Source organism: Equus przewalskii, chromosome 4, assembly GCF_037783145.1.
Source record: "Equus przewalskii isolate Varuska chromosome 4, EquPr2, whole genome shotgun sequence".
Classification (NCBI taxonomy): Eukaryota; Metazoa; Chordata; class Mammalia; order Perissodactyla; family Equidae; genus Equus; species Equus przewalskii.
In genome coordinates this window covers 29,391,054-29,416,947 of record NC_091834.1, presented here as the reverse complement: position 1 = coordinate 29,416,947, position 25,894 = coordinate 29,391,054, and the positions used below count along the sequence as shown (strand labels likewise).

Genomic DNA, 25,894 nt, shown 5'->3' with positions numbered 1-25,894 from the left:
AGCTAATTGTTTTTAAATGTATAAATTAATATAAAAGCAAAGTTTATATGAGTTATATTTACTTATCTTGTATATATGTATGTGTAATATATATAAAGGGAGAGGTCAAGAGAAAGAAAGAGAGAAAGCCAAATTTCATGCTCAAAGATTTATTTCTTTTGTTTTCTTTTCTGTGATATACACTTGGCTTCTTTAATATTTTAAGTAATGATAGGAATGTAGGGAACTCAGACTCCTTTATTCTGAACTGGCAGGTAAAAATTATGCTGGCAGTTTTAATATTCTCTGATCTTTAAGACAGCTTATTCTCAGCTCAAATTATATATCAGTAATAAAAGCCAATTTGATGACAAATGTGAATGGAAGTGGAATTAGCATATTATACTCATTACACATTTTGTATGTTGGTATTTGTTTGGAATTTATATGTCATGAATTAAAGTTAAGGCAACATATTATTTTTTAGTTTCTATATTCTTCTAGAATTTTTAGAACAGATAAAACTAATCTGTTAAAAAAGAAAAATCAGAACATTGCCTTTCCGCTGTTGAGGGAATGATTGATGGGAAAGGGATATGAGAGGAAACTTTCTGGGGTTATGGAAACGTTCTCTATCCACACAGAGATGTGGAGCACCCAAGTACAGCATATGGATTTTTTGCAACCTGTCATACTGCACATGTCGGATTTATTTATTTACCTATATTCAAAATGTGCCTTAAGAAAAGAAAAGAGACAAATTTTAAAAGCAAACAATAAAAAGAAAAGAAACTTTGAAAATAAAGAGATTGAAGGGAAAAAAAAGGAAACACTATGTAGTTTCTATGGTATAGTGAGAAGCACAAGAACCTTGCCTTGATAAGTGTGAACAATGCAAAATAAATCAGATTTGCAACAAAACTTTTCTAATAGTTAATAATCACTTGCTGTGGATGCAGTGCCTGATCCTGTTTCTCAGAGCCTATACATAAGGAGTTCTTCCCTGAAGCACTTACCTCCCACAGTGAACTTTGAAGTTTACCCAAGCATCATCCTGATATTTGATGAACTGATTATATGATTTTCAGTTGTCAGAATTAAATGGAGTTGAAGAAGACCACATGCTTTGTTTAAGATCACTGGGTGGCCAAAAGAGATTTACAGATTTGTGGGCTTTTATGCCCTTTGATTAATTTATGGAAAAAAAGTAGATTGTCATTGTGATAATTTGGGTTCATAAGCAAAATTTCATATGAGTATTTGTAAAATATTAACTCAAATGTGGTAACTTGATCATTTGAAAATAACAAATCAATAAAAATAGAAAAACCTCAACTAATTTCATATAGCTACTACAAATTAGTTACCCCTAGTTATGGAGGTTTCTTTTTTGTATTATTATATGTTTTTGGATTGGAATCAACCCTCTAAGAGTTCAAAATCTTGTTTTATTCATCTCTCTATAGATTCTCACTCTTCTCAGCACCTAGTGCTTATGTAAAAGAACTGGTGCAAGTGTTGGATTAAACGCAATGAGAACTATTCTTTTGATAGTTCTTATGTTCAGTAGGCTTTCCAAATGTTACATTGTTTAGGTTTTTATCTACATGTAGGTTATCTCCATGTCAAAGGCTGGTAAACAGTAGAAACTATTGAATGCAGGGTAGGAATTACAGAAATCTCCTCCCAACCCACCCTCAATAGCTCTCCGTGGCTGCTATTAGCCATTCATTTCCAGATTGTATGCTAATAATAGAATTAGTCATCTTGGCTAGGAGAATTACTGACAGCCTGTACAGAGCACTCTTCTTTCCACTTTAAAGAAAGTGGAGTCTTGTCTTTGGAAATCATCAGTTCAGCATTATGAAGCCTACATTTTCCATCCACTTTCAAGAATTTCAAGTTTCCCTATCCACCTATACTGTATCTGAGAGTTTAGAAGGAAAGTAGTTCAAATCTTGATATACTACCTTTTAAAAGTGGCCTATTCGTGAATAAACAAGTTTATGATATAAAAATTATTGCTAATTTAGGGTTATGGTGAGAAAAATTGCTTGTATACCACAATCCTACTTCTGAGATAATAATCACAGCTCTTCCATGGCATTGTGTCTTTCTCTTATGACTCTGACTAGTGAATTGAGATCAGCTAGCACACCCATTGCTTAGATAGTTTCGAGAGAGTCAAATGTTTGCGCTTGAGCACTATAACACTGCCAGAATGTGAGATTAGAAAAATTAGCCAAAATGAAAGCTCAGTTTTGTTTTCAAAAATATTAGTTTAATGGGCATGAAACCAGCCTTGTTTTCTTTGCTTTCCATAATTCATGCTTCCTTAGGTGCTGACGCGATGCAGCCAGTATCAGAAGAGTTGGCTACTTCAAACAGCTTCAAGATTATTTTGAGGGATTTCTTAAAGGCCAGTGGAAATATAATAGCCATTTTATCCAAAGAATGCTCTTTGATAAAGACTTAGCTTTGAATCTCTGAATCCACAGGAGCTTGTTTGGTTCTTTCGTTGAGTAGAGAGATTTCCCTTCTGTTCCATATTTTGAATTCTTGCACATTTATGCATACTAAATCTGTTCCTTGAGTAATAAGTAAGGAACTTTGGAGATCAGGATGTCCTGTATTTCTGGATTTTGTGTTAGAAAGTTAATATATATATTTTGCCCTACAAGGTGGGCTTCTCACAGTGACTGTTACAGTTTATACTGCAGATGTAATAAAAATAATTTTTGAGAGATGATCTACTTCACTTTTTCTTCTTCTACTTCACTGCTACACTATTACACTTGTAATAGTGTAATATTTTCTATCTTACAATCATCATGAAGAAACTCATGTGAGTTGACGGTGTTTATACCCAGGAGTTGTTCGTATTTGTAATGTTATTTGTTTGGAAAACTCCAGAAGATGAGTTAGGTAACATAGCTAAAGAGGAAGTGGACAAAAACTTTAGAAAAGGAAGAAAAAATGAAAGTTAACCAATATACAAAGATTCATCCCTTAAGATGCATTGTAATTTCTTTCATCTTTTTTCCTTTTTTGCATATTCTCTTTAGCCTTTCTTCTTCTTTCCTATTTTAGATTCTAGTATTATCTTACATTTGAATGGCTTATAACAGATATAGATATAGATCTGTCATACATATAGAGTCTGTTTTCTTACTGCATCCTTTTGAGCCTGTGATAAAGAGAATTCAGCGATCAATTCCATTTGAATATTTTCCCCAAAAAACTCTTGCTCTCTCAAAGAATCACAGTAAACCTGCAAAGCACCAGTTAATTAACACTGAATCCACACATATAAGACATCAGGAAGGAAGCTAACCCACTAATGCTTACTATGTGTTCACCTATTCTACAATTACATATTGAGCGACCACTATGTACCTGGCACTGTTCTAGCTCAGAGAAAAGTTACAGTCCCCTTTGAGTTTTTTTCCAGATACAGAGACAGACAATGGACAGGTAAATAAACAAATGAATAGCATTTCAAATAGTGGGAAGTGCTATGAAGAATAGAATGCAAGAGAATGACTGGGTACAGGTACTCTGCTTAGACTTTATCATGTCTAAGTTTTATGACACCCTGAAAACCATTTTTTATACCCATTTTATAGATAAAAAACGTGAGGCTCAGCGTCTGAAAGCCTACCCTAAAGCAAGAAGCTCTTAAGTGGCAGAACTAAGTTGTGTGTTTTCATTTCTCTAGTTCAAGGCCCATGCTCTTGCCACCTTGTGCCCTCGAGGAAAACATTACATATTCAGGAATACAAGTGTCAAGATATAAAAAATGCCAGATTTCACGATTACGTCTTTGGCAGTATGCTCTTTTCAATAACTACTGATAGCACTAAATGTGTTCTGCTTCTTCAAAACTTATATGTATTTTCATAGAGAAGAAAAACTTGAAATCACTTTTAAAATTTTATCTGCTATTGTATAACTAAACTTAATGTTTTTGATAGAATGTTTTGTTGGAATTTTCTGAGATATAATTGGATAAGTCTGTTTGTTTTTGTTATTTACAAATGACTTTATTTAGGTGTGAAATACAGCATGTTTCTCAAGTGGAGATTCATGGCTATTTGACTCATCTAACTTGTTTCATTTGCTTCATCTAATATTAGTTCTATTGTCTTGATTCCGTATAGTATAACAGTGAAGAGAGCAAGTTCTGAAGCCAAACTGCACAGGTCTTAACTGCTGTTACTAGTTGTGAGATAGTTGGATGTTTATTTTCTGTGCTGCAGTTTTCTTATTCATAACGTAGTAAATCTAAATGCACTAATTTAATTCTAATAAGGTTGTTGTGAAGGTGTGTTGATCCATGTGAAGCACCTAAAACAGTGTTTGGCATAGTGAGCATTTAATAAATGCTTTCAATTATTATTTTTTGTGAAACATTATTATCTTTCTAGATATTAATGGTTGTCCCCAGACCAAAGGTTTCCCTATGTAAACAGGTTTGAAAAATAGTTCCCTGTTGGAGATTTACAACATACGTTAAAATTGCTTCTGTTTACTACCAAAGTATTTTCTACTAGAGTTAGTTTCCCTCAGTCAAGCACCAACTACAGACTGTGAATTTATTGAAGGTACTTTCCAGTATTTTTACCTCTGTGGTCTTCTAGTAGTTAACAAGCTATTACAGTTTAAAAGGTCGTTCTTGACCTTGATAAGAGTAGTGTCTTTGAGTGCGAGAATCATAGCACAATTAGGACGGCTTCTTAAGAGTGTGAGCTCAGGGACAGGGGGTGATAATAGATAATTCTTTGAGTGTCTTTTTTTTTTTTTTGAGGAAGATTAGCCCCGAGCTAACATCTGCTGCCAATCCTCCTCTTTTTGCTGAGGAAGACTGGCCCTGAGCTCACATCCATGCCCATCTTCCTCTATTTTATATGTGGGATGCCTGCCACAGCATGGCTTGACAATAGTGTGTAGGTCCACACCCAGGTTCCGAACCAGTGAACCCTGGGCCGCTGAAGTGGAATGTGCAAAGTTAACCTCTGCACCACCAGGCCTGCCCCCTTTGAGTGTCTTTGAGTGGTTGGTAGCCCTCAGAGTGGGTTAAAATGAATCATAAAATCATTCAGGAGTTCAGACTATATGATGCAATCTAAAGTGAGCATTTTTGTTGTCAAATTAATGGGAAAAGAAGATAGCTTGCCTGAATACCTGCCCCTAAGTACTTGATAAAGAAGCATTATCAATCTTATGGTAAGAATTCCCATATAATATTTTTTTCTATAAAGCAAGTCATTGATAGTTTAATTTCGGTGGATGTGCCGTGTTTGAAGGAACTCACTTGTTTTCTGAGACATATTTTCTTTGTACTCAGGCTGTGCAGTTGGGCTTTCACAGGTTTAAGAGTTCAAGGAGAATGTTATTGTGTATATGATTTCCAACTGTCAACAGTCAATAGTTTCTGAATGCCCACTTTGTTTCTAGCCTTGTTCTGGCAACAAAGGGGTATATCAGCAAATAGAAGAGGCAAAAATCCCTGTCATCATGTAGTTTATAGTCTTATATGGAAAGGCAGACCATACATAAGTACATTACAAAGCAAGATAGATGATAAGTACTATGGAGAAAAATGAATCAGGAAAGTTAGCTGAAGAGTGGTGAGAGTGTAGGAGTCAAATATGGTGGTCAGGGAAGAGCTCATTGGGAGAGTGATGTTTTCACAAATACTTAGAGAAATTACTGTTGCCAGTCATGCAGATACTTGGGAAAAGAATGTTTTTTGGCAAAAGGAATAGCAGGTGCAAAGGTCCTGAGGCAAAAAGATGTCTGGCATGTTCAAGGATCCTAAAAAAGAGAGTATGGCTAAAAAAACAGTGGGATGGGGCAAAGAAAAGGATTGATTAAATCAGAGAGTTAATAGGAGGGAAGAAGGATTAGATTCTTTCACTGTTGCCATTGTTAAAATATTGGCTTTTATTTAGTCTGAGTGTTATGGAAATCCACTGGAGAATTTTGAGCACAGAGGTAACATGATGTGACTCTCGTTGTAGGACACAACAGTGGTTTCTGTAGGACACAACAGTGGTTTCTGTGTTTTGAATACACTGAAAGGGAGAGATCAGGGAAATAGGGAGCCAAATTTGAAGCTGTTGTAATAATCCAGATGAGAAATGATGGTCTGTGGGCCAGACTGGTTGCAGTGGAGGTAGAAGAAAAGGATATGAAGGTAGGGCCAACAGGATTTGTTGATAGATTGGATATGAAGTAAGAGATAGAGAAGTCAAGTCAGACTCCATTTTTTTTTTTTTTTTTTTTGATCTAAGGATGGAGTTACCATTAATTGAGATAGCAAAGATTGTGAAAGAAGTAGATTTTGGGGGGAAGATCAAGTGGACGTATTTGTTTGAGCAGGCTTTTAGATATCTAAGTGAGATGCCAAGAAGGCATTTAAATATGTAATTTCTGGAATTTATGGGAGATGTCAATTGAAGGCATGAATTTCTCAGTTAGCATATAGGAATTTTTAAATTCATGAGACTCTGTGAGATAACCAAGGAATGTAGAAGAATTTGAAGGTTGAATTCTGGGATACTCTTAAGTCAGGAAATTAGAGAAAGGAGGAATGACATCAGTGTGAACTAAAAAGTGCCCAGGTATGTAGGAGAAAAATCAGGAGTTGTAGTATACAAGTTAAAGAAAGAAAGGAAAGGACAAGGGATTATCAGCAGTGTCATTCAGCTAATGTGTCATGAAAGATGATAAGTAAAAATTAACAACAAAAGTTTATAGTTGACCTTGATGAGACAGCGTCTTTGACCGTGGGAGCCACAGCACAATTTGGGTGGATTCTTAAAATCATAAGCTCAGGGACTGGAGACAATTGTAGATAATTCTTACAAGCAGTTTTCCTGTAATGGAGACATGGGCAGTAGTAGCTGGAAGGACAGTGAGATCAAGACACTTGTTTTTTAAAAACAGCATATTTATATGCTAATTAAAATAATTGGGAAAGGAATAGTTGATGATTCAGGAGAGACATGGGACAGTCCATACCCTATTGAAGAAAATGTTGGTGACACTTCATTTTGTTCTCTAAAAACAGGCTACTTTTAAAACATATATTAATAAAAGTGGCTTATTTTGCATAATAAATTCTTATCTGGTTCATTATCAGTTTCAACTATTGTCTAGATGGAAAGAGAGGTTAAAAAGATATAAGAATGTTTTCAAGGAGGAATATGTTCAGTTTGATATAGTGATACAGGTTGTAAGTACTATATATGTTTAGCAAATTGATGTGTAAGGATTTGGAAATGAAGTTCCAGAAAGTTTAAATATAATAACCTCAGGGTTGTATAAGTAGATAATTAAAAAACTGATCCAAGTCTCCTGCTTTTCAGTTCAATAGTGTTTGTGCTACAACTTGCCTGTATCCAACACTATTATTTAATAATAATTAAAATCTATTTCACATTGTATGTGGAGCACTATTCTAAACATTAGTGATCTGTGGAGGTTCACAGAGTGGTAGAAGTTACACTGTAATATAAGGTAATATATGATGTAATATTGCCAAACACGTATTCTACAAACAGCCTTCCTGGAATGAAGAAGATATCTAAAAGTCACTGAGTTCTACACTGGTCAGCAGTGTCCTTCTGGAATGGTAAAAAGGAACTTCGTCATGAGACAATTTGGTTGTGTCTTTGGATATGCATAAATATGGAAGGAACTTTACAAGGGGGCATAGCTTATGTAAAGGCAGTTTTTTCTGGGATTAAACACAGTCAACTATTGTTTTGGTTTAAAAGTTCTTTTTGAACAGATCTTTTATGTAGTTGGTTTATTATTTGCTAAATTATTGAGGAGATAAAAATTTTTATGTGCAACTGCTTGTTTTATGACTTCATTTAACTAAAATTTGGCTCTAATTCCTTGGATCTTATTAAAGGAATTTTTACAGTGAGATTCTTTCAATATATGTATAAAATGTAAATTTAAGGACATTTTTAAATGAATGTCATTGGATGTTTTTTAACAGAATATTTGACAAATTCCTCTCTATTTCGTAAGAACTAGTAACAGACATTTTGCATTTTTCTAACAGTCTTTTAAACTGATTTAAATTCTATTCAAAAGAGGCATAAATTAGAACTAAAGTGCTTTTTACTTATAAAGAAAGATACTCGTAAAGGAGTTTATTTGACTAAAGCCACAATGAGCCAGACACAGTCTAGAAAATAAGATACATACTTCCGTGATCCCAATGGAATGGTGAAGCAGAAAGAGCAATAGAAGTGAACTTGTCTGTGGGTATATGTATTCTGTAAAAATGTAAGTAGCGTTGTTTTGAAAAAGAATCTTAATTTTTATTAAGTAATGCTAAATCTTAAAATATAAAATATAACTGTTGGGGCCGGCCCTATGGCACAGTGGTTAAGTTTGCACATTCCGCTTTGGCGGCCCGGGGTTCGCTGATTCAGATCCCGGGTGCAGACATGGCACCGCTTGGCACACCATGCTGTGGTAGGCATCCCACATATAAAGTAGAGGAAGATGGGCACAGATGTTAGCTCAGGGCCAGGCTTCCTCAGCAAAAAAGAGGAGGATTGGCAGCAGATGTTAGCTCAGGGCTGATCTTCCTCAAAAAAATAAAATAAAATAAAATATAGCTGTAATGGGTCATGGGGCTTAGAGTTAGAAGACCTGGATAGGTTTTAGCTCTTTCTCTGGCATGTCCTGTCCATGCACCATTAGAACAATTATTTCCTCTTTCTAAGTCTAGGTTTTCTCATCTGAAAATTAGTGATAATCCCTCTGGTTCTCCTTAAGGATCACATTGAATGATAGAGGGAAAGCTCCTTGCATGTTAGAAAGGACAACATTGATGTTATGACAGGCTTCAAAGAGAGACCAAACATAATTTATTATTGAGTTAATTGAAGGTCTTTAAAAATATAATTATATTTAGGCATCTTATGAAGAATTTCTGCTGCCACAGATAACAGGAAAATTACTTAAACGTCAATAAGAAATCATAACTTGTCATCTTTGCATCTTGCTTCCAGGTTAATATTAAATAAATGTACTTCTCTTCTTTATATGAGAAAACTGAGGGGAAAAAGTTTATATATCATTGGTTTAAACTAAGCAGGTCGTTTATTACTTGTAGGAATTGTTAGTTATAACTTAATTAAATTAAGTTAGAATAAGTTAAGGATGTACGCATTTGACCAATGTAGACTTGTGAAGGAAAAAAATAATAATTTGGCCCTCTTGCATAAACTAACACATGCTATCATTTAAGGATTTGAGAAAAACTCCAGTATAGAGAAAAGGGAAAGAGTGCAGCTCTTCCATGCAATGGGGCCACAGTGTTCTTTAGCCTTTCTACCCCAGGTATGGTTCAAGGACCAGCAGAAGCATAATCTGGGAGCTTGTTAGACATGCAGAATCTCACGCTTCTTCCCAGATTTCTAAATGGGAATCTGTATTTTAACAAGAATCCCAGTTGATTAGAATGCACGTCAAATCCTGAGGAGGTCTTCTCTAGGGTGTTTTGTTTCAGACCCCCTCGCTTCTCCCCCACCCCCGACATGAGCATTTGGAGGTGACAACAGGAACCCCTTATGATTGCAAAGCATTAGAGCTACAGTTGGGTCTCCAAATGGCACATTAACCTTTAAATTATTAGTAAGACTGTAATAAATCTGATTTAGGTGGAAGGTAGATAAACCAACATAAACAAGAATCACTAGTTTGAAGAGTCATTAATTAAGTGTTTATTAGGCTTCTTCTGTGCAAGAAGTGGTGATGAATTGCAGCTGTGATTTAGACATTATTCTTATCTGCAAGTGCTTCTGGTCTTTTTAAGGGACAAACTAACTGCAAAAAGATTAATACCATTGGATTAGGGTAAATAAAACCAAACATTTAAAAGAATTTCAGAGGAGGTTGAGTATGAAGTTGAACTTTGAACACTGGAGGAAATTTAGAGCTTATTGAATGCAGTATATGTTGGCACTGGAGGATTTTTGATCATGAAATTGACCTAACTTAATTGTGATTTAGGGGGAAAAACACAGTAGGCTACATTATGTGGTAGGGATAGGTGGGGGGGGGGGCAGAACACAGTTGTTTATAAGACTGTTATAGTAATTTAGAGAAGTAGTAATATTGATCTTGGCCCAGCTGACAGTAGGAATAAATATTTGAGGAGGAAGAATAGAAAATTTGTGTGATAGAATCTATAAAGCTTTAAATTTAGCTGGATATTGGTGTGAGGGAAGTGAAATAGACTTAGAAGTACTAATTGTTTTTAAATAGGGGAAAAAGGAGTAAGGGAATAGGAAGGGAAACAAAAAACGATTCTGATATTTTGAGCCTGGGGCCTAGGCCATGTCATTAAAGTCATTAAAAGTCAGTAGGATGAGGGGCTGGCCCAGTAGTGTAGTGGTTAAGTTCACATGCTCTATTTCAGCTGCCTGGGGTTTGCAGGTTCAGATACTGGGTGCAGACCTACACACTGCTTGTCAAGCCTTGCTGTGGCAGTGTCCCACATAGAAAATAGAGGGAGATTGGCACAGATGTTAGCTCAGGGAAAATCTTTCTTAAGTGAAGAGAGGAAAATTGGTGACAGATGTTACCTCAGGGCCAATCTTCCTCACCAAAAAACAAACAAAAAAAGTCATTAGGATGAGATGGTTGGGGGTAGGGGTGTGGGGGACTGACAATACCAAGCAGGTTATTGGAAATTCTGAACTGTGACTTAGGAGAGGCAGTTGCGTTTTAGGTGTCTATTTTGAAGTCATTAGTAGAGAACTAACAAGTCATGAAAGAAAAACAATTTATAGGAAACTATAAATAGAAAACATTATTTTATTGCTTATGCCCTATAAATACTGCCTGAAATTAAGGATAACATTATTCTATGACTCTTTTTAATCTTGCTTTTGGAAGTCTATGTGCATATTCTGATGAAAATTCTCTGCACGTGTCTACCAGGATTATCCTTCTTGGACAAGTGATTAGAGAACCCTTTCTGGGGGAAACCTAGCGAAAAGTTAAACAGATAATTGACTTCTGTTCATTTTGAATGAAAAGCCAAACTGAAAACTTCCTGAATCAGTGGAAGTTAGATTTCAGATCAGCTGTTGCACTGGGTCTCCAGTGTGATAAATGAAAAAAACCCCAAAAAAACAAAAAAACCCCCCAAACAAAAACCAAAACATATTCAGACCAATTATTTTAAATTTCATAATGGCAAAATATCAAGATTGAAGAGGTGATTCAGATAACCTCCAGGAAAAATAGAAGATACATTCAAAGGCTTTGGGATCTGACATGAGACTTCTCAAGCGTGACTTTGGAAGTTGGAAGGTAGTGTATAAATGCCTCAGATCTCTGACAGTGAGTTCTGTTCAACTCAGAATTCAATAGTTAGCCCAACTATCAGTAAAGGTAAAGTACAGACATTTTCACACATGGAAAATTTCAAAACTTTAATTCTCAGTCACCCTTTCTTAGGAAGCTTCTGGAGATGTGCTCACTAAATAAGATAATAAATCAAGGAGGAAGACATGGGATTCAGGAAAGATGGGATTCATAATAGGAGAGAAGTAGAAGGAAATTTGAGAAAGCTGTTTCTTAGGCCAGAGACCAGCCAATCTATATTGTAGGAAGAGGGAGAAAGACCCTAGGAGGGATGTCTCCAGGATAAAAACAAAGAACAATCTGACAGAATTTCACTTGAAAATTTTATGGAGGCATTTTTCAGAAAGTGTAGAAAGATTTGATCATGATCTTAAAGAAAACTAATCAAATGTCACAACTGGGAAATTACTAATAAAAGCAATGTTTTTTTCAAGAAAGAAAGTATAATCAGAGAACACTGCTTTCCTAAATAGGGAAAAATATTTACCTTGCAATAGTAATGGAATCGTTGAACACAGCTTTCATAAAAATGGGCATAATTATAATGTTAGGAGCTTGGTAGAAGGGAAAGAGTTGGCATAAGAAAACTAAAATTCTCAACTTCTGTAAAGAGGAATTCAATGGAAATGTCTGAGAATGATTTTTTAAAGGATAGTGTATGCTTAATATTTATAAATATGAAAATGAATAGAAAATATACTACTAAGTGTGTTATTATGGGGGCTAGATTGGGGGGAGACAGGAGATGGGAGAAGAGACTGATGGGCTTACAGACGCCTTTTAACATTACTTTCTGACATACGTATGCTTAACTTTGATTAATATAATTAATTTTTAAAGGTAATATTGTTATATTTTAAGTTATTCTCATAACTCTTTCCTCTATACATGAATTGTGGTGATCTTAGCTTGAGGGATTATTTGCTACTCTCATACTATTTACATTCAGTAGTAGGTGGTGTACTGAGATATGACTTTGAGTTTTTTAAAAATTAAATTCACATATTTGATTGAAAACAAATCCACATTCATTTGTGACATGGTGTTTTAATTTTAAACATTCCTTGAGATTTGAAAAAGAGAACTTCTCAATACTTTAAAAGGAGTTAGGAAAATAATTGTCAACAAATCAATCTTCCCCAGAATTATCCTCTCAACTATGTCTAAGGAAGTTTATTCTATTATGGCATTGGTCTTCTGGAAATGTACTAGATATTTATAATGTTAGCCTTTTTTAAAGGTCAGTAGGAAAAATTATCATAGCAAAGCTTTTGAGAATATAAAAGGACTCATTCTTACTCAAAGTAAGAATTTACAAGTACTCATAATCATAAATATGAATCTAACATGTGATGGACTATATAAAGCATCTGCTATTGAAAGCTAGCCAAATAAGAATAAACCTGTGATTTAAAATCATGGATGTAGAGGGAAATGTGACAATGTAAAATTGCCACACTGCTACTCCACATCCTGTCCTGGCAAGAACATAGCTCTGATGATATAATAGGCTTTATTTGTTTCTAATTTGTTTCCCTATGAGATATCATGTGATTTATTATTGACATAGATAATGTACTAAGACCTAATGAACAGAATGATCTCTAACATTCCATTGCAGAAGAGCAAATGAGAATTTAATTTTTTTTTTTCCTGATTTGACTTGCATTTGCAGGAAGGAAAACGTTTAGGGTTGAACTTCTCACCAAAGTAGAAGGATAATATAATGTTGAAGTAGTCTTTTGTAGGGATTTTAGGTTTGAATAACGTTCTTTTTTTATATAGTTGATATTGCTTGAACAGTTAGCTCTGGAGACTAAATGTATATAAATAGAAAATAATTGGCATTTTGAATAGGTGGAGGTGAGCTATCATGGTAACCAAAATCTTTTCGTATGATCTCAAGCCTCAGAAAATGAACTGAAAGGTCTCCTGGGGTCAATTCAAGATGAGTTAATTTTCCAAAGTTTGCATCCAAGAAAGAATACTTGCTGCCTTGGCCTAAAAGCTGGAGAAGCAAATACAGGTTCACAGAGAGCCAAGGGCTCCCTGAGCCACAACATTGGGGGCTAATTTTCATTTTAGAATCAACAGTTTGATCTCTTTATTCAATTCTTGACTAAACTGAGAACAGGCTTTCTTGGAGAGGAATGGTTTGGTAGCCAAAACATTTCTGGAAGCTGTGGGAGGAAGGAATTCCATAGAAAGAATATTTGGATACTAACAGTCAGCATGAAAGTGCTGGGAATTCAGAGATCAAGGAGGAAAGCTGAATTTATGGAAAAGGCAGGAATAAAAACTCTTTCGCTTCTTTACTTAGACAGCTTTGCAGAGAACACACTGGAGATGTGACCATGTTCAAGAAACCTCAGAACAGCCCTACTGATATAATGGCTATTTCCTTGAGGAGGAGAGGAGTGGGTGGGGTAAGAATTTGTGCCAAATGTCCTGAAATGGAAGGGAAAGGCGACCGGGTTTTGATCTGGATCCATTTTTAGTTGTAAACTTTCTCTGCTGAGGAATTCCACTTTAGATTGGAGTTAATTGGAAATTGACTTTCCTCAAAGGGGATTTTCTTTTTACCTCATGAAGTTTGCCTTTAATAACCTTGAGTTTCTTATTTGAAAAAAAAAAAAAACTTGCCCTTAAATGTTCTTTTTTAAAAGATGTGGGAAGCCATTTTTTAGCTATGTAGTCTTCTGGTGAAAGAAACTGTCAACTCCACCCAGTTGAGCATTTCTGGCAATAAATGCAGGATTCCAAAGGTATGGGATTTTGTTCATTTAATGGTCAAACGTTGAGGAAGTCTGTGTTGTTTAATCCTAAATTTATTAGATTCAACGTGACTAACCACTCCCTTCCTTTCTGGGGTGAAGAGGAAGAATGTAGATCATCAGGTCAAATGTTTCTTCAGGCTGAGTGAACAATTGTATTGGGGATAGTAAAGGGAGATACAAAGAATTCTTTTCAGAACAAAAGTTTATTTCAAATAGGAACAGGGATTATCTGATTCTTAGCCTTTGCCTCACACAGAGGGGCATCTGGTTGTGAGTGAGTAGATTCATTTTTGCTGCACTGCACCACTAAGGGCTAACTGGTTTTGTGAAGCCCACTTAACGGTTCTGGACCTCACTGAATTGGTAACATGTAAATCAAACGGGATTATTGATAAGATCTCCCTTTAGCTTTAATTGCTTTATGCTGTATTTCTGTTCTTCCTAGAGAGGATAGAGACTGCCTGCTCCAAAGGAACAGAGCAATGGCCAAGAATAGATAGGTGAATGACGATTTGTTACTTGATGCCTCAATTTTAAGAACGTTAAACACAAGGTTCTAAGGCCATAGATCACCGGTGCTGGAAGGAGCTTAGTGACCATTTGGTTTCTCTACCCCCGCATATTGATGAGAGAACTGAAGTGGCAATATTGGACTTGCTAAAGGAAATACAGATAGGAAGTTCTTTCCATTTTACTATCAAAGATATTTAAGAGTCTACTACTTTAAGTATTATTGTTCTTTGTCTCAAATATATTTTCATTTTTGTTGTGAGTGAGCATTTCCTCTCCACTAGGCTGTAACATCCATGAGAGTGGAACTTATCAGTTTTTGCAGCACGTGCAGAGTATCTGGTGATCTCAGATGAGTCAGTTGTTTGCCTTCAAAAGTCAAGTTTTATGAGGGTAGTGACTCACTTTCTTGTGCTAGAAATGAGAAATTATTCTAAACATCGTTATTAACTGTATGTGGGAAACATACAGTTTTCCCTGTTAATCTTGGTAAGATATCAGGAGATGTCAATGCTTACTTTGTACATACCTTTCAGAAAATACACACATACATAGAAACATATGAAAATATCATGTTGTTTATAGGGTTTTTGATCCTCAGAACCATCCTGTGGATCTATAGTGGTTTATGGATCATGAACATCTTTTCTGTGTCATCATTGAATTAAAATCTATCATGTGCATGATTTCCATATTTAAACTAGTGGAATAAGTGAATAATCATATCTTTGCCTCATTTATTTCAGAAGTAATTAGCTTGTAGATCTTCCAAGAGTATATTGCTAGAATGAGAGCAGGAATTTGAGGGCCTGGATGATTGAGTCAGATTATAAACCGAGAAAGAGGTGGTAGGATGATGAATTGCTAAAAAGAATGGTTCGAAAGAGTGATAGTGTGGATTAGGTCAGAGGTTTGGCAGAAAGAACAAAGAATACATTTAGGACCTAGAGGTAAATGCTGCGGTCATGTGAGGGAAGGTGGGGCTGGTTAAGGACCTACAGAGCAGGCCTCCTCTGAATGGCATGTGTGGAGTAACACTCACCCCACCAACCAAGGGGGGAAAAGAGATAGAGGTCCTGTTCAAAAGGATCGTAAACTTTGGATAATCTTAAAAATCACGTGCCTGAGACTTGTCAGTTTAGGAGAAGAAAAAATAAAGCTCTCAAATATATTGTCAGTTATTAGTCATTAAGGTTCATGAGTTTGTAGCCTGTGGAGCCAGAATGCATCTCTGATTCCTGAGGTCCTGGGAGTGTGTTAGCCATAGGTGTTAAGGTGCAGGCTCTGGATTTAACTTTTCTTCCTGGGCTTTAGTTGATGATCTCGTGGAAACAAAATTGACTTTGCTTGGTTTGGCAGAAATGCAAGAAAGATAAGCTGCTTGGGGAAGAGGAAACCTGTTCCAATCCCAGTCCCAAGGTCTTTTCAAAATGTGTGCATCAGCCCAAGAAATTTTCATATGTAATGCCTAAGTCTAATTATTTAGTTTGGCTTCAAAGGATTGATGAAGCATACTTTGTTTTGATGCTAACATTGTCACAGCCAACATTAGATCATTCTGAAATGATAATACTTCAGGTTAGTCACTATTTTTGCAGCTGTTTTTCCTTGTCAAATTTGTTTGAAGCTAAACCCAGTAGAAGTGGTTATGGTAAAAGAAAATAAAACAAATGACTATGTCAAATTTGTATTTATTTTACTCACTGTGTAAGTAGAAACAAAAAATGAGTTGCAAGATCCTTAAACATCTCCCTCCTCCTCTTGGCATTGCCATAATTCACCATCTTTTAGAGACTGCTGGGTAGTCTCCCTGCCCCTGCCTTTCCCTTTCTCATCCATCCTCAACACTGCAGCCAGACTTATTTTTCTAACACTCACTTGTAGTCTTAATCACTTTCCTGCATAAAACCTTTTAGTGGCTTCCCATTACCTATGTATTAACCAAACTCTCCAGCCTGCCGTCTCAGGCACTGATTATCTGGAGGTTGCCTTTACGTCCAGCCTCACTTCTCAGTGCCCCCACATATTCTCTATGTTCCAGTATGCCGAATACTTCAATTCCACAAATATCTGTTAAGTACTTAATTTATCTCAGACTCTGAGCTATGTAGGTGCTGGGGATTCAAAGATAATAAGACATAGTCTTTGTCCTTAAGGAGGTCTCACTCCAGAGTAGGAGACGTACTAAAAATGCCATGTGTGAGTGCAACATACGGTGATATCTGTCCTTGTATATTTTAGTGTTCTTCTGCCTGGAATAAGCTGTTATTTGTCTCTTTCCTATAAATCTTCTATCTGTCCTTCAAGACTGTTCTCATTTATAACCTCCTTTTGTAAGGTGATGAACGATTAATTACTTGAAAGGTTTGTTAACCTTTTGTGTATACTTAGATGAGAATTTATTTCACCTATGTTGTGTTTTATTTACAGATCTATTTGCACATTGACCTGTAAGCCACTTGAAGGCAGGGCCTGCTCATCCCACAACCTTAATTACATGCTCAATACTTAACTCGTAGTAGCTGCTTATAAACATTTGTGGACTGAATAGCTTTTTAATATTATTCCAACATTATAAAATAATACACACGTTCTAATTTTCATAAGTCAGATTTAATGAAAGATGAGACAATATTTTTCTTTAATAGAACTTATTTAGATCAACTCAGAGTTTAATAATCATATTCAAAATAATAATTAGTATTTATTGAACTTTTTCTACATTCAAGGCATTGTTCCAAGAACTTTATGTAAATTACCACCTTTAATCATGAGTTGAGAAATACTATGACTTCCTTTTTATAGATTTTGTATAGAGTTTAAAAAATACATCATCATCGTTATAATAGTTGATAGTTACATAGCACTTACTGTGTGCCAGACACTATTTTAATGCTGATCATATATGAACTCATTTATTCCTCACACTTACATGATTTATTACATAGTTTCTATTTTTATCCCCATTTTATAGATGGGAAAACTAAGGCACAGAGAAGTTAAGTTTCTTGCCTTAGATCACACAGCTAGAGTTATGAGGCTAGGATATGACCCACGTGGTGTGGATGTAAAGCTCACACTCTCACTCATTAGGCTAAGACTGGTTTCATTTTGTAATTAACATTGCAAAGCATGGTTCAAAGTAGTTGATTATTATCTATGAGCACTTGAAATAATAAGGATTTATATCATATACCCTACTTTCCTCTATTAGTTGGGTCAAGATATACTCTTGGAAATCCCCTTATATACTTTCCATTTTGCCTATTTTGTTCTTTGTTTAAACAAGAAGAAATCCTATGGAAGATATAGAATCGCCTGAATGAATAAAAGTTTGTGTGAAACATTTTCTCTTGTTAAGGATTTAGGTTATATCTGTCTTATCTGTTCTGTCGGTTCCATTCTTCTCTCCTCAGTTCTACTTTAAAACCAGTATGGAATGTTTATTGGATATTAGCCCTGCAAAAATAGGCTTACTGCATTGGGAGATGCTAAAATCTATTATTCCATTCTGTCTCTGGTCTGAAAAACTATTAAAATTATGTTTAGCTTAATAGAAAAATAATTAGTATAGAGTTCAGACTTCCATCTTATGTACATAAGGCATGATTCATAAATATTAATAAGACATTTATGTTTAGTAAAGCCACACTCATTTGAGATAGTCCTCTCAAAGACAGATAGTATTCTGTCTTTTTCAGCGTACAGCCTTTTGGTTTGTCAAAACTAAGACAAAAATCTGTGTAAGTTACTAAGGGAAATAATGTTTAACCATTGTAAGTTAGAAAAAAGAGTGAAAGGAATTTTCAAAAATATGAAATAATAATAAAGTTCACACTTGATGGATGGAATATATAGGCTTTAAATTTAAGGGACTCAAATATCCATTTTACAGAGGTTGAAAACCGCCAGGATACATTTTAGAAGTTTCTTGATGCCTGTTTCTGAGACATTATCTCTTTTTATCTTTCTCATCAATTAATAATGAATTGCTTGAAAATAATGATTTAATTTCAAAGTCTGGTAACATACAGTGGACTTTAATACATGATGAGTGATATTATTACCTTATTGGTATTTATTACTCTAGGGTTGTAGAAATGAGAGAGTATGATAAGTACTTGGGATAAAATCTATTGAAAAGATATGGGTTCCTGTAAACCCAGACCTAAATTTAAATAGGAGTCCGTCCATGTCATAGTTATAAATGAAACAAAGAATTAGCATCTACAGACAAGTGTCAAAGAGAAGGGGAGACTGGGACTAAGGTTATATTATCAGCTCTGCCACCACATGCTTTTGTGACTTTAGGGCATGTGACTTCACCTTGCTGGAATTAAGTAACTTCCTTTGTAAAATCATGAATTTGCATTAATTGATTTTCAGGGTCCCTTCCCACTTCACAGTTCTGATTCTATTACTGGTTCAGGATCATATCTCTTTCAGAATCCATTTTCTTGGCTTCAGCCTCTTTGTCTACATCTTCCTGAATATATGAAGTAAGCACAGTGTAATCCTCCAAACAAGGGCATCAGTCTAAACACTATCAAAAGTAGGAGGGGAAGAAATGCTATGAGATTTATCACACACTTGGTTTGATGCTTATTTTGCATATATTGATTAATTTAATCAGTTTGAAAGTATTACCATAGGTAGATGCTTTAATTTATAACTTTATGATGAATACAGGTTGTGAAATATTTTGCATTTATTTGCTTTTGAATTAACATTTTATATTTATTTTAATATCATTCATTTGTTCATATGTAAGATAAATATTGTATCCACAAATATGATAAATTATGTGTATTTCTAAATGAGAATGTGCTAAAAACTGTATATTATATGCATATATCTAATTGGAGTTTTCATGCTGTATATATGTATTTACATAGTAAGACAATGTATGTGTTGAGGCAAATAAATATTTTGCTTATTAAGAATTTTTTTCTTTCATTTTCCCATAGACTTGCTACTTTCAAATAGCTGTATTCCCTTTTTGGGTTCATCAGAAGGACTGGATTTCCAAACTATTCTGTTAGATGAGGAGAGGGGCAGGCTGCTTCTGGGAGCCAAGGACCACATCTTCCTGCTCAGTCTGGTTGACTTAAACAAAAATTTTAAGAAGGTCAGTTTATTTATATATAGTTGACTGGATGCATTTATTTCATCTATACCCTTCTCTTTTGTGTTAAGTGACTCAATGTCAAATACATGTCAAAAAAATATTGAAAGAACATATTGCCTCTGACATGTTTTGGATTTTTATGGATTAAAGTACATATACATGTTCTTTGTTAAGAGTGAATGAGTATAATACTAAAACTTTTGAAAACATGAATTAAAGTCATGAAAAATAAATGGATACTATATTACTCCATAGAAATGCAAAGTTTTGAATTGAAGAGCTGGGAAATGAAGTATTCATCAAGGCTTAACATTTATATCTGTAACAATTATTGTAAAATTAAAATTTTTATTAACTTTCAATTAACAAACATACTGTCAATTGATAGTGTGACTATGGTAGCATTTTAACATTGCGCTGTTTTCTCCACACTCTCATTTTATATCTGAACAGGTTTCTCCTATGGCCCAGTCACACTCAGATAGTGAAGATTAATGATGTCCCAACCGTGGGCTCATAATCTTACTACTAGAAGGAAATATATACTAGTTATTCAAAACACAAAAAGCAACTCCTGCTGTAGCCTACATTTTCAACTAGGACCACAATACCCAAGGGAAAGGGTGCCACACCTTAGGACTTGTCAATTATTCTTAGCTAGTTCTTCAGCAAATATCAATATCTATGCAAGCAAGATGAGTGCCAAGACTAGAAGGGATTGAATGACTGATAAGAAGACATAATAGATGACATATTCTGCATCTATTAGGCATCTTTAATTGGGTTTTCTTTTTCTTCTTTTTCAGAAGTATTGCCAAAGAAATACTAGGAGCCATTGCAAGGTTTTAGGTCAATAGTTCCCAATATTCAATTAGTAGATGCTTCTTCCCATTCAAAAAGAGTTGTTTCTAGATCCTATTAGGACCTTGAAGCTTCCACATAGCGTTCATCTACAATGACCACTTTAACTTAACCTTCTAATTTTGAGATGCCTTTAATAACTAAATATCAGTTGCTAAGTTATTTGAATATTATCAGCACTCAGGGCTTTAGTCTACATAGGCAAAATATTTATCTCCATATGTGTTAATATTGCCTAATTACACCTTCATTAGAAACAATGGTTTTTGCTTTTTAGTCATGTAAGTTTGAAGTAGTTCTTCCACACATTTTTCACTAAAGTTCACCAAAAGAAAAGTAGTTGTTTCTTATGAGTCTTCAGACCTCATAAGAAATAATCTTTGAATGCAAATGTATATACTTGCATTTCATGTAGTCTGTGTTCCCAGAAGAAGGAATCAGAGCTAAAATATTGCCAGTGGTTGTTCTCGACTTGTGTTAAATCCCCAAAATACTTACAAGCTTATAAAGTTATCTTATTTGAAAGAAATTATAATTATTCTATTGTCTGGATATTGTTTACAGTAAGGTGAAATAAGCAGTTGATTATGTGCTAGAATTTGAAAAGCTTACCCTCCATTCTGCCATTCTAGCCCTGTTCCATTTATTCTTAAGGGTGTATTTTTTCCTTAGGAATTTCTTAAAAAGTGCTCCTACTCCTAGGAGAGTCTATTGATGTTATCAACTAATGTCTCAATCATCAGTAAATATCTTAGCAGGGGATGACTATTTTTATGAAAGAGGGCAAAGAAAATCTTTGTCAGCTTTGCACTTTTGCTTTAAGAGATACATGGCTAACAAAGCATTTTTCGAAATATATCTGTTTTAGTACAGTAGCAAAAAGCAGTTCATACTTTTAAGGGAATTTGTTCTTGTGTTGTTTCTGCCTTCAGGCGTTGGAAGAAAAAGTCCATTTATCTGAACCAAGTGTATTAGATCATTGCTTAAAATAAATTCTGATAGCGTAACTTCCTTCTGTGACTATTTTAAGCAAATCTCTCTTTGGCCATATTCCATGCTTAAATGTGCTAATATTTAATAAAATAAATGTTATGAAATTTTACTTTCCCTTATGATGTTAGTGAAATAAACCGTTATTTGAACACACTATAAAATTAGAGCCTGTACTGTGATTTTTGCTGCCTAGATGATTTTTCTTTATCTTTATAAACTATGAAATTCATAAAGGTGTTATGTATGCAAAGGTAAGAATTTATGTTTATGTAGGTATCTGCATTTAAAATTTATATAAGTCACTCCAGTGCTAAAAGGTACTCTATAGTGGCAAGTAAGTGTCAAGATTTAGTATTTTAGCAGTATTCAGACCTACGTGGTTTGCACTGGCTCAACGCCCTTCGGCAAAAATCCAAACTCTTCTGTGGAAGAAACTACACATGTTGGGACTCTGGGGGGCTGAAGCATGTCCTTTGTACTCTTTAGAGTTAAAGCAATGTACAACACATAACTGAGTTATGAGTGACTGATTGGGAATTTTCTCCTCTGGAAAATTTTTAAAAAATTTATTGAAAATATTCTAGTGAAGTATCAAAATTTAGGATATATGTTTACTTGAAGTTTTTATACAAAGCTATGCCTATTGAGAAATAGCCATGACCATTTCATATTTGCTGCAGGCCTTTAGTGTGGAATCACCAGAAATTATAGGAAAATCATTTACAAAACTAAATCATTAATAAATATTTGGTAATACCCTTCTTATTATTTTTAGTCCGTTTAGACTAGATTTTGAGTCTAGTACAATGAATGGTGCAGGTATATGCTCAATAGACTTTGATGAGTATTAACTGTAGAGGAAGAAAGTCAAAATTAGACCTTTCAGGGCATTTCTAATCTCTAGAATATAAAAATTAAGTAGACTGAGCTGATTTGTTTTGTTTTGTTTTAACTCTCTGACATTTGGATAAGAGGGATAAGATTCTGATCTTTTTTTTTTTTAAGAGGAAGGACTGTTTCTATAGTCTGTATTTCTAGAGAGACTTAATAGACTAAAGGGCAAGTATAAGCACCTCATGGGGATGTGATACCTCACAATTTAAGTAGGCTTTTCCGAAGTTGGCCCGTAAGGCCTCTCTTCAGTTAGGGAATACCCTGTGGATTCATCTCCGGGACAGGTCTGGGACAGATGTGGACATTGTTTCGACATTCTCTTTCCCCAACACTAGACCAAATGGAGCAATTAGAACCAGCCTGAAGTGAACACATTCCGAGGGAAGGACAGGATCTAGAACTGTAATTACCTCTCCTGACAGTTGTATTGTAGGTTGAATTCCCTCAGAAGCCAACTATGAGATGAAGAATAGTTTACAGGATGTTTGTAAGATAGTGTTCTTATGCTTGGGGTCAACTCATGTGAGAGGGTCGCTAGGGAAGTTGTATCAGACAAAGGGAGAACTGTGATGCAGTTCCCACAAAAGCTTCAGCTGACAGTCCAGCCTGATAAGGTGGCAAACATTTCAATAGTTTCCTCTAGCATAAGTCATAATACTATTATTCAACTGGGTTTATCTTATAAAAGAGAATCTCCATTTTTTCCATATCTGTTTCATTCACCATGACCATCAGTGTTATCTCTTAAAAAAAATAAACATCTGATCGCATTTCATCTCTGTTTATACACTTCTGGTGTTCTTGATTTACGAGGAAATTTAACGAATTCCAGATTTCTGTTGACTTCGAAGGCTCTTCCCAACCCATTTCCACCCTGTGTCCAGTTCCAGTTTCATTTTTATCCACTGTTCATTGTTCCCTCACTTGCACTTTACTTTCTGCTTCTCTCTCTCTCTCTCTCATTCTTTTACTGAAGCTGCCCTACTAGAACTTGTCGAAATAATTTTCTTTCAAATTTTGTGCCTTTGCTAAAGCTTTCTGAAATTGCCGTTTACTTTCTTGCTCATCTCACTCCTAATTCTGAAGGCACTTATCTAATTTTACTCTTTTATTGCCTTTTGCTCTCCAAGGCTTTCTCGTCCTTAGGAGACATAACTATTTTTTGTGTTTTCTAAGGCGCATTGGTGTTTAATACCAATGTCAGATGCCCTGTCTAGTAAATTACCATTATTCATTTGTGTAAATATATCTTCCATGCAAATTACACACTCCTTGAATGGTAGGACTACTTTTCATGCACTTCTGATTCTGCTTTAGCAGATAGTACAGTGTCTTACACATAAACACTAAATAATGGATTTCTTCAAGTTTTTTGAATTGCTGATTTTGTTATCTTTTCCTCTCTTGGATGTGAGATCAATATATTACTCTTATCAATTAATATGCTGTCAGCTTAGAATAAAAGACACCTATCTTGGACTGGTAAAAAATAAGGAAATTATTATTATTATATTATACAGTAAGAATAATCTCCAGGGTTTGGGTGCCCACAGAGGTGGTAATATCATCTGCTTAAGGATCATATCAAGGACTCAGCTCTTTCTGTCTCTTCTGTCTGCCATTCTCGGTGTTGGCATTATCCTCAGGTTGGTAGGAAGATGGCTGCAACAGTTTCATGAGTCACATCCAGACAAGGAAATATAAAGGGATAAAAGACAAATCACTTATTGTGTCTCTTTCTTAGGATCACAGAAATGTTTCACAGAACCCTCCCTCACGTCTCATTGGCCAGGAACATGTCAAGTCTAGTTTTCAGATTGGACAGGGGGCTGGGGTGACTATGATTTGCTTACCTCAATCAATTACCTTAGGTAGAAGAAGGGTTCAGGAATCAATCACATTGATCACTGCAATTACAGAGAGGGAGTAGAAAACCAGCTTTCTGAAAAAAATAATTTACTTAGGGGACTGATTTTTTCTCATTAACATAGGTTACCAGAGGCAAACATAAAGTTTTCTCAGCCAATCAAAAAAGAAAGGTGTATATTGTCTATTTGGAGATAATTATAAAGATAAGCTAGTTCTACAAGGAAATTATCTGGAAGGATTTATTTTTCTTTCAAGAGATAGCCTTAGAAGGTATTCACTGCAAGTAAAAATTCTTGAAATAATTTATTTTCCTCTACTCCGCATGGTAAAAATTGAAAAATCTGCTAAGCTTTGCAAATACTTCTCTTGCTTATGTAAGAGTTCATTTGCCTCTGTAAAAGTTCTCTGTCATTCTTTATTTAATCTAAGCTTATGAAATCTAAACTTTATAAAATCTAGGCTCTTCAGATCTCTTCAAATTTGCTGATCTCCTGTAAGTTTTCTCCCTTCAATATGGTGATTGTTGAGGGGTGACGTCAGGAGGGAGTAGATTACAGTTTAACCCAAATTCAACATTATACCGTTATTCTGTAGTAATAGTATTTAGCATCATCCACTAAATAGTTAATGTACAGAGAACATAGTTTTTAAAAATCAAGTAACTAAATATGACTTAAGCATCATTGAATGTATTTCCTAGCAGAATTATATCTGCAATAATGCTGCTTTGATTGATTTGCTTTTATCAGTCTCTGAGGTTGAAACCAATTATATGCATTTGTAGAAGTAAAACTTGGAATACTTCTTGGTGACTGAATTTTGGATAATTTTTTTCTTTTCTCCTTTTACATTAGTCAGTGTTTATTTTTCACTTTTTCATGAAAAACTCATTTGAATGTCTATTCTTGGCACTAAGAACATTGCAATAGAAGACAAAGCTCAAGTCTTCTCATTGCTTATGCCCTAGTTAGGGGGAGAGGGCATAACACGGTTAAATGAGTTGTAAGGTAAGTCAGAAAATCCCTAAATGTCTGAAATAATGAGACATGCATATTGTAGGAATTCAGGGAGGGGGAAAATCACATGTTGTGCATGGGATTTGAACTAGTTCAAGATGGATGGGTAAAATTTGGCTTGTTGTTAACTGGTTAGTTCTAAATAGTTTGCATTTTGATTTGGAACTTGAGGTTTATTGTTTCCTTGTTTGGTTAGGATGAGGAAAAAACGATTGAGAAATGTAGAAGAGAATCGTTTCTGCACTCCATGTGTATATTTCTCATAATTTAAATTAAGGACACAAGATTTTCCTTCCCCAGCCCTTAATATCCTATCCCATCTCTAGAGTCAGAGGTAGTGTATAAAAAAAGAATTTTAATAGTCCTTGAGAAAGGTAGTCAACTGTAGATGGACATTTATATCCATTTATCATTTATTTATAAGTGATGCTTTAGAAACCTGTTCAGTGTAGGCATCATAA

General features: G+C 35.0%; 1 protein-coding gene across 1 annotated transcript in view; it reads left to right on the top strand.

The window, feature by feature from the left end:
• The window catches only part of SEMA3D (semaphorin 3D), a 188,277-nt gene that overhangs the window by 65,313 nt on the left and 97,070 nt on the right, over positions 1-25,894 (top strand). The window contains exon 3 of the mRNA XM_070615643.1: positions 19,640-19,800. Within this exon, the coding sequence (XP_070471744.1) occupies positions 19,640-19,800 (161 nt within the window). The remainder of the gene's footprint in view (positions 1-19,639; positions 19,801-25,894) is intronic.